General features: G+C 39.8%; 2 protein-coding genes across 2 annotated transcripts in view; both read right to left on the bottom strand.

The window, feature by feature from the left end:
• LOC118330106 (solute carrier family 45 member 3) overlaps nucleotides 1–1,709 on the bottom strand; it is a 32,184-nt gene extending 30,475 nt beyond the window's left edge. Inside the window, exon 1 of the mRNA XM_035664531.1 lies at nucleotides 1,620–1,709. The gene's annotated coding sequence lies outside the window, so the exon portion shown is untranslated. The remainder of the gene's footprint in view (nucleotides 1–1,619) is intronic.
• Nucleotides 1,710–3,364: 1,655 nt separating this feature from the next.
• Nucleotides 3,365–10,197, bottom strand: part of cunh12orf4 (chromosome unknown C12orf4 homolog) — a gene marked incomplete at its 5' end in the record, with an annotated part of 13,443 nt that continues 6,610 nt past the window's right edge. The window contains 5 exon segments of the mRNA XM_035665566.1: nucleotides 3,365–4,768; nucleotides 5,858–5,925; nucleotides 6,401–6,458; nucleotides 9,631–9,833; nucleotides 9,924–9,992. Of these exon segments, the coding sequence (XP_035521459.1) occupies nucleotides 4,676–4,768; nucleotides 5,858–5,925; nucleotides 6,401–6,458; nucleotides 9,631–9,833; nucleotides 9,924–9,992 (491 nt within the window).

The following is a 10,197-nucleotide window of genomic DNA, read 5'->3' as shown; positions in this document are numbered from 1 at the left end:
AACACAAACTCAATTCTGTAAGTTAAGTAACACTAACTTAGTTTAGTTAAACATTCCTGGTAAAGTAGTTTTACTATGGATTTTGTTTTCACAGTACAAATAAAACAAAATTACAAAATTAAGTGCGTTTTACTTCAAATGTTTTGATGTAAATCAGTTTCAAAGTGACGGATTAACTCAGGATTTTAAAATGTGCCAGTCGCTCTACTACTGTCATTAACTTACATTCACTACAACAAAATTACCCAAACAACCAGGCATGGGACGATGTGAAAGTTTCACGTCACGATTGTCGTGGCAGAAATAATTGCGAAACACTTTATTATCACGTTATTATCATGAAAATATACTTCTTACTTTTAAAAATGGTTATAAAACATATCGGAAAGAACTGGAAAGTGGAAACTGGCTCCCCCTTTGTCCCCTTTTTTCAAAATAAAAGACTGTATGCTGGCGAGCTAGACAGCTTTTAAAGTCAAGCCGTGTAAAAAAATTCACGATTGTCCCGATTTAAGATAATCACAATAGTGGAAATTAATCACGATAAATTTTGTGTATTTATCGCAATACAGGATAATATCGTACGTCATCTACAGCTGTGTATTGGCACAAATATGATACCTATCACGATATAGCGGTTACGATTCAATATACCGCGATATATTGTGATACTGTAAGCAAATTAACATATTACAATGTCTTTTTTAAAATCTAATTTTAGGGAAACTGTCATAGTATACAGAAAACACAACCATATGCATAAAATCTGAGTTTAAAAAAGTTTACTTTTCAATGCAGAGTCCTTTTAGATTACATTTACAACACTGATACCTAGCAGGTTGGGGATTAAAACACACAATCAATACAGTATTTCTGAAAATCAGTACAGAAAATATTGCCATTCAATATTGTTCCCATCCCTGAGATGCTGCATTTGGATATCTGAGCTACTGAAACCTACAAAATATGCAACACAAAACAACAAGAACCCATCATTATCATTTAAATCATTTAAAAAAGCGTGTTTAATACCAGTGGGAAGAGATTTGGGGAGCAACTTTTCCAAAACAGGGTGTCCTGAAACGCCCCCCCCACCCATAAATGCATGTGTCAAAACAGCGGGGCTCCTCACCAACACATCGCCAAATGCTTGCAGACAGAAAGGGGTTAAAGCCTGTTAAAGAACTTATTATTATAACTGCATCAGTGTGCAGGGAGCCCCTGGTCGGTCGGTCGGTCGGTCGGTCGGTGGAGCCGCAGTCAGCGACGCAAAGGGTCACAACCAAAACACAAATCACACTTCGCATTTTTAAGCTCCGCCAAAAAAAATAAAAAATCACGGTTTTCTTGGCGTCGCCTGAATTAAGGCACACATATAAGAGACACCCGCCGACGTTTCAGGGTGGAAATTTAAACCCCGTTGTCTGCTGTTTCAACGCGGTCAACCGTGGTAAGAAAAAAAAAAAACTACCACATACAATGAATAAGTTTTAACCCCCCCACACACACACACACATACAGCGTTAAAGTTTACATTTTACGTTAGATTTTGTGTCCAATAAACGAGGCTAAATAGATATAACTGCTTTTAAAAGGACACGATAACGCGTAAACTTCACCTTTAGTTGTGTGCAGCTCCGGGAAATCCATGCAGCAACTTGCTCTCGCTACCGCTGTTGCTCAACTTGTGGAGAGAGCCAGAAACCCAGCTGTGACAACCGCTGTCAAGGTAGGAGCAATGAGGGCAACGGCTTCCGCTGTGGGTTTTTCAAAATAAAAAGGGGGTACTTTTATTTACACACAAAATCCCATCGAAAAGAAAATATCCACACGAAGCGAATAAGTAATTAAAACAGCGTGCGTGTTGAAACTGAACTGTGGTGCATATTTTATTGTTTTTTTGTGTTCTTTTAAAAGTTCCTCATACGGGTCAAGTGAGACGCAAGATTTTATTTTTTCAAGCAAGTTCCGGTTGCGGTATCTGTGACGTGTGTGAAAAACGGCTGTAAACAAACAGATGAATAAACAAACAGATTAATACATGTGTTTTTATTTAGACATGCGGTTTTAAAAAAAAATGCGTCTGTTATTATAAATTGTTTACAACCAATTAAATTAATTAAAACGAATTATTTATTTGGACAATCCTTTAATTCTTGTGTGTAACCACATTGCTGTCCAGCAAGCGCTGGCATGCCATTCCTCAGACTTGTAATTCCCAGGCAAGTTAAATTAGGTGGGGAAATCAATTATCACTGAATAATTCTACACTGTAATGGTAAAACTATGGGCACTTTTTCCCAGGAAAGGACAAAACTTATGCCTGAGCATTTTCATGGATGATGTCATGAATACAACAGTAAATAAATAAATATATATTGTATCTTCCTGTGACAGTCATTAGGGGTATCCTCAGTTGGCCCATCAATCAGATGAATGTAAACTGATGTTTCTTTTAATAAAGTTTCCACTTAAAGTGACTCAAAACAATGTTCCCTTCGAGACAGTTGAATTTATGGACCATCACATGCTGTCGATGACTGTTCCCTGGTCATGTTTCAGTGCCTGTGAGTGACCGGACATCCCCTTCCAATGAGTGCCTGAGCCCATGCTGGTTTGACCGAGGAGGGCTTTGGGTTTCACGACTGTCAGCTTTTAACAGGTGCCTCGTGGTACTTGTTTTCCACGTGTAACTCAGTTCTTTAAGGGAAAAATCTCCTATATGAATGAATACTTTCCATGTCCCTGGTTTGTGAATGTTGCCCCGATCATTTTCAAGCACGTGCACAGCACTGACACAGGAGGGAGAGGTGGACCATGGCCCAAGGAAACCCAGCCAAGGAAACCCAACACTCCAGGCCACTGAGACCAATTCCAAGAATGCTAAACACTCAGCAATACATATTCTTACAATTTTGTGGGTTCTCAGCATGGTAGTGTGATATAAAGAGTTGCAGATTTCAACATGAAGCTATTAAGAAATCTCATAACTCTCAGTTGCTGACCATTTTGTTTATCTTGAAAGAAGAGAAGGCAACTTGCTTTAATCATCTAATACCACCACTGAACGGTGGCGGCGGAGAACTCTGACGAGCTGAATTGATTTGAGTCTGTCTGAAATAGCTTATAGGTCACCGTTATATGTGCAGGAAAAGTAATTCCAATGAATGACATGGATTATTAACTTCAGAGAGATTATGTGCCTGTGGATAACCCATCAACACTAAATTAAATGCTGAACCAAATGCCACTAGAAGTGCATCACTCTGGGCAGAGGGGGAGGAAAAAACAACATTATCATACAAAATGTGAAGCTCTGTCATGAGCTTATAAATGCTTTCATTAAGAATTTACATCAAATTAGTAAGGGTGAGTGCGATGTTTTTATTAAAACATATAAATGTAAACATATACAGTACATACACAGAATACATGAGTAGTTACCACTGAAGATACAAGACCACGGAGGCTGAACGTTTGTGATGAATGCGGACCAAAATGTCTTGAGATGAATTTCAACAGGCTTTAGAGAAGTGTGTCTGGTCACTCTTTTCACATCTTTGTCTTTAAGAACAGTGCCATCTGCTGTTACAGAGGTAGAGGGGAGGGACCACACACGTGTGCACACACACACTCACACGACGAGTGATCCTCGCTACAACTCACTGCAATGCAGCATAAAAAACACCTGCACGCTGCTCATCTCAGCAGCAACGCCATTCGTCTTTAAGGCTTGAAGAGCCAAGTTTATGCCACTTCTCTCTGGACAAATCAGCCTCCGAATATGAAGCCAATGACGCATTGGCTTAGATTGCTTAATCTCATGTGATGACTGAACTGTGTGGTTATACATCAAGACTAACTTGTGAACATTCAACAGATGAAATGTCGACAGGGGCCTTATACTGCATATTAAAACTACACAATTTGATTCAAAGCTGAGCTGAGCTGAGGGTTTTTATGATCGATACACTGTTATTATATCCATCTGTATGGTTATGTGTGGTGAAAACATTACAAAACATTTAGCATGGTTGCTAACTCCGCTATTGAGAGATGTTAATAAGGTTTGTTAGGCCGAATTTCCAGTCCCGGATCCATCTAGCTTCAGAATCAAAATCAGAAAGAGTTTAATTGCCAATCAAGTTTTCTAATACAAGGAATTTGTCTTGGTAGCATTCATCACTTTCGTAAACAATACTGGTTTTCACATTTCTTCATCCGCTCGGTCGTACCAGCGAGTTCAAACAACTTCACCAACACCCCTTTCTCCATTATGCTGTAGCTCGAACGAGCTTGCAAGCTTTAAAGGAATACTTGCAACGCTGGCGGCTGATGTCATGATGTCATTAAACTCTGTCACCAGAACCGCACCCCGGAGGCTTGAAATGATAATCGTAGCAGCTGCTTTGGTGAGCCGCTGAATCCAGTCCTCTTTCAGTAAGAAGCATTTACAGTGTGTGTAGCTTTTGAAGGTGCAAAAAATAAAATACAAAAAAAAGGCTCACCAGTTGCATAAAAATGTCTTTTCTCATTTAAAATACTCTTTGTAAGTGCTGTAATGCCACCATGTTACTGGTCCTGATAAGAAAAACAAGAAATATAACTGCTGTTAAAATAAACGTCTCCGTTAGCCTGAATGTCTGGAGGATGCGATGTGGTGCGTCTCGATCCATCAGTGCTTTGAGGTGAGTGTTAGGGTGGAGGAGACACGGAAGATCTGAGGCAGCATATTGCTCAACTGGTAGAACATCTCCTCTGAGATACTCTGTCGATACAAAAGAGACACAACCAGGATTAGTGAACGACAAGGGACTCAGATTTGTTGCAGCACCAATGTAAAGACAAACTCATGTATACACGTTTGCAGTCAGTACGCTGTGACAATGGAAGGGAAGCAATGAAACAAAAATACATCTGGACCGTTTGTGTACAGCCAAAGTGTTAGCGGCCCCTGCGGTGGCCTTTAGTTCAACATCCCAGGGTCTTTTTATCCTGAGGGAACGGTAGTCAAGATGCTCGAGTGATGTGAGCTCCAGCAGCTGTGACTTTAACGGGGGGAAACATACCGTGTCACTCTAAGCATCGCCACCCGTCAAATAAGAATGTTAAGTATTAATCTTTAAGCAGAAAACACAGTCACACGCGCATCCTTCAGCCACACACCAACACAGGGGGGTATATATTTAGCTAGCGCGTCTCTTTGAGGCGTAGGTGAAAACAAGAAGTGCTATTTTAAATAGCGTCTGAGCATGTTGACAGGAAGCCTATACAGTTGGAGTCCTTTGATGCCGCTGGTTTTTATCATCTTAACCTGTCAACATGAGATCTTGCTATAGGCTCTGCTGCCTTCCTGACAAACCACAAAAGCTATAGGTATACAACATCCAGCTGCGCCCAAAATAAAGTAACAGTTATGCTTCATCCAGCATTGAGGTTACAATTACTTGATAAAATGATGAAGCTGAACCTGAAGCATAAGCATGACATAAGGTTAGACGTGGATATCCAAGTAAGTTCAAGATTATGTTGGGAATATACACGTTAATCTGTTTTTATGTTATGTGGATGAGGGTCTGAGCTCTGTTTTATCACAGACATTAGTGCAAACAACCTAAAACTCTATGATCTATGATTTATGGTTATACTTTTCAAACAGTCTCTTTATCTCCGCCTGTGCTTAAAAAGGTGTGTAACTGCACGACCAGGTGCGCCTTTTGTGATCTTGTGTACCAGTGAGGCCTTAAGTATACACTGTTGTTGAATTAACACAGAGATTTGCTGGCAAGCGATTGCTCAAAGGGCCTCAGCTATAAGTTGTGAAACCAAAAATGCAGGTAGTACATTCTGCTCTCACCTTTGGCACTAGAAACTGGACAGTGCGTGATATACCTCCATCCCAGGAGGCCATCTCCATCATGAAGCCTGCAAATGAAAAAGATTGAAAGTAATACACATTTAACACAAAATCATAATTTTTAAATATTTATGTGTAATGTTTGCTGTATTACAGGCTGAAGTTTAAAGTAATTACATTATTATGTTTCTACCTGCACTGTCTTCCTCTCAAGCAAGAGAGGAACTGTTTTAGCAATCAACAGGAAGTAAGCGTGCCTCTTAGTTACAACATATCACATTATTGATCAGCTTTGCATTGTGGAAGATTCACAATACTGCCAGTAGACACACTGGTAAGTCTATCTCTTCACCTCTCTTGCTGATTGACTTTAAGGAAAGGTGTCCAGTACATGTTTTAAAAAGCTGAAAACCTCTGCTATCAAACTTCTGCATCACATCAACTCATTTTAAAAGATGCAATGTAAACTGCTGTTAGCATAATAGCCCAAAAAAGAATCAATTAACTAATTTACAGTTATATAATATCAAACTTTGATCTTACCTTTGACACATTTGAAAACCAGCTCGGCTCTCTTAAGACACCACGGTATGGTCATCTCCTGCAGAGAGAGAAGAGATGAGAACACTTGATTGTTTTGTTTGGTGCGTTTCAAAAAAATAAATAAAGTGCAGCAAAACTAGTTCAGATATTATAATGTCATTATATGATAGTTTGTTGGCACGAAGACTGATTTTGATTAACTGGAGAGTGGCGATGGCTCAAACTCTGGATTAACTGGATTAAAGAAGTAATGATGCCCTTAGATTTCGAGAAAGTAACATTTTATTAAAAAGTAATACAATTAATTGAAAATTATAAAACATGTTTATCTTTTATAGGTCTCGGATTAGAGCAAATAAGGTATTGTTATCATCATTATTTCTATTATTTTCCTTTATTTATTTACCTCTTTTTTAATTCCACAGAGGTAAACCACAATCCCCTTTCATTTTGTTCTCTTCTTTTCAAATTGAAGCTATTCATTTATTTGTTTACTTATTTCCATATCTTTTTAAACTAATATGTCCGTATGGGTTAAAACCTTACCTATGCTGTGTGTTATATCGCATCTGCCATGCTGAGCTGCGCTTTTTAATTGCTTATTTATCACAAAAAGCAAACTTTTTGCTGGTGGTATCGATGCTGAGTCATATTAACAGTTAAAATTGTGATACATTACTTAACCACTTAGGGGTCTGAGTCTTATACATTACACATTAACTAGGTCAAACGCAAAGTCTCCTGTCAGGTGACTGTATCTATGCAGAACTGGCCCTTCTTTTAAAGGCAACTTCTCATCTCCCTTCAGTTTGGTTGTGTGTTTGGCTCCAGGCCGCCGGCTGCACACAGTGACCTCAGCAGGCAGTCATCTCTGCAGTCAACCTTTGCTCACGGCGAGGAGCGTCAGATAGGTAGAGTCTCTCACAAACACACACACACACACACACACACACACACAAAGCGTTTCACCCACTTAGAAATGTGTTCCAAGTCAACAAACTGGATCCATGAACTGGAGGCAGGGGTTGTCATCGAGGCTGTGTCTCAACATAAACTGCACAGGCTTGAGCAATGTGTCTTTGACGAATTAACAATAGGATAGTATACTCAAAGAGTTTTTCATCATAACTGAGGCTGGTACCAGCGGCGACTGAGGCAAGGACATGCATTCCTTACAACCAGAAACATGAACATAACAATTGTGAAATTGGGACTCATTGTCTGTGAACCGGTTTTCAATTTCCTTTCCGCAAACTTCTAAACTTTCATTAGTGTAGTATTAAGCAATTCTTCTGTGTTCCTTTTGCCTCAAACTCTAAATACTCAAGGGAAAAAAAAGAATAAAACATTTAAAAATGGGAATAAGGGGCCCAGCTCAGTTGTTTTAAACGCAGAAACACAAGAATAGGCTTGTACGGACAGGCAAACATCTCCACTAAATGGCCGACGAGACCCAAAAGAAGGATGATGGATGGAAAGTTTTGATGTGAAACCAGAAGCTATCAATTAAAGTTCCTTTGGTTCCCGAGGCTTCAAAAGTTAGAAGTCCTTGGTTATGTAAACAAAGACTCTTGATTAGACATGAGAAGAAAAACTGCACTGGGCATGTTGTGGCATGAGTGCACTCCAGACAAGAGGCTTGCTAAGAATTTACTTTCCATCTTAATGGTATTTTCAGTTTATTAAGTTTTAATGTGTATTCAGTTGAAGATCTAAGAAGGAGATGCTATTCAGGGTAAAAGAAAATCCCGATTCCATTAATTTTCAGCAGATCAAATAAAAAATAAAAAGATTTTTCCAATTTCCAGATATAAGAAGAGAAATCCACCTCATTGTGATGGAATATTTGCCTTCACTCTGCTTGATTTGGGCTCAGTTCATCACTCACTGAAAGCACTCTCTGTTACTCTTCCCTACTGTGTGAGTACAGAGCGCTGCTGTACACTCTGAGGTACTGAGTAAACAGAAGAGTTCACGACTCTCTCTCCTTTGCCCTCCTGGTTTTAAACCTGGGAAATGTTAAGCTGTAGGCCAAACTCATGGCCAGTGCCTGACAAGCCAGGCCACAGCTGAGGATGCAGTGCATAAACAAGCAGAGGCAGAATGAAAGGCAAGAAATTGTGACTACGCCATCGGGTTATGACCACGGAAACAGCAGGCTTTTCTTCCCCTTCCATCACAAACAATCACAAACTACTGAGGCTTAACACAGAAGTACAAGACCAAGGTAGACAGAAGATGATGCTAATGGGGTTTATGATGAAGGTTCAAGAGCTGAATCTTCCCAGCTGAAGTGTTGTTGAGCAACACTGAATCCACATCAGTTGCTAGGGTGGCGTTCTATAGCCAAACGTGACCCCTGAACTCCAGAGAGTGTATATAATGGTGGATGTTACGACATCTTTTGAGACCATTGAACTGTAAATGGTCAGGTTGGTTTGGTCAAGTGCATTCAGGCTACTACCACCACTTGGAGAAGTTGGAAGTTTCACCATTTATCCATTACTTTTAGCTTAATATTTCAAGCATTATTCATTTTTTAGCTAACTATTTCAAACATTATTAAATTTTAAGCGAACTACTTGAACCATTTAACTGTTTAAACTTCTCCGCTTGCTTGCCAACTACTTTTTACAGTACAGGTACAGTGGAAATATTGGCTTCATATAGTACTTTATTTTTAAGAATTAGTAGAGCCGTACGCTGACAGACGCAGAAGAGCTCCCCGTGGTACAAGAACCCAAGACACCTTACTCACCTGAGGTACAAATCCACTAAATCTCACAGGTCCACCGAATACAGAGCTATTTGTCAGTAGTGCTTACACTGCTGCCGTTTCCTAATCTATTTAAGTCAAGTGTTTGATAGCCAACAATTGCACTGTCCAACTCAAACATTTACCTTGATATACGCACTATTTTCTCCTATTCTACATTTGGAGAAATCCAAATGAAAAACGTTTTACACAGTTTTTGGAGCTGTACAAAGTAACTCATGCAGTCTGGGAGAACGGTGGGAGCTAACTCACTGTATGTTTTCTTGGTCAGACAAACTAAAACACAATTTGAACAAACACGGACTGAATCACTGAATTTTTAATTTGGGTTTAATTACCTTGAGGTATAACATTAGTACATTATTATAATCCTTGAAGTGTACGAGTGTGTGTGGAGACTGGTGTGTTACAACATCATCCACACACGTACAAGCGTTCACTGTGCTTCTCTTACCTCAGACATGTCGTGGACCAGCAGCAACGGTACGGTGACGGTGGTGATGTCATGTGTGCAGCAGACTTTCAGGATGTTCCTCAAGCCCATGATGGCCGGGTCCCGGGCCGTGATGTTCCCCGACCGCACGTTGTCGTCCACGCACAGGTGGAAGACAGAATGGACCTCTGACAGGTTGGAGTGGCGCGAGATGTAAAACTCACCTTAAGGAAGAGACAACAGGTATAGTACATATGTGATGAAACCAGTGAGTTAATCGAAGTCAGTGTAAAAATGATATTAATAACCATTACCTGGTAAGATATTGGATGGATTTCTTTCCACATTTTTGTTCTTATCATCACCGCCATTCCTTGGAATCTCTGTAAGGACACAGAATACAAAATATACAATCAGATTTAGTGTGAAATATCTCAGGAGGACACTTCATGGCAATAGCAGCTGGAATTTCCTTGAAAGGTTTGTAAGCTAGAAAGAATGTTTCTATATACAGCTCAACTCTGTGAACCACTCAGCCCATGCTGTGATAAAGATCTGGACACAGGTTCCTGTCAACACAGTAGCAGC

This window comes from Morone saxatilis, unplaced genomic scaffold (genome assembly GCF_004916995.1).
Source record: "Morone saxatilis isolate NCDOM2014 unplaced genomic scaffold, NCSU_SB_2.0 Contig2, whole genome shotgun sequence".
NCBI lineage: Eukaryota > Metazoa > Chordata > Actinopteri > Moronidae > Morone > Morone saxatilis.
Note: the sequence above shows the minus strand (reverse complement) of the source record. Positions and strands in the feature narration are given on the sequence as shown.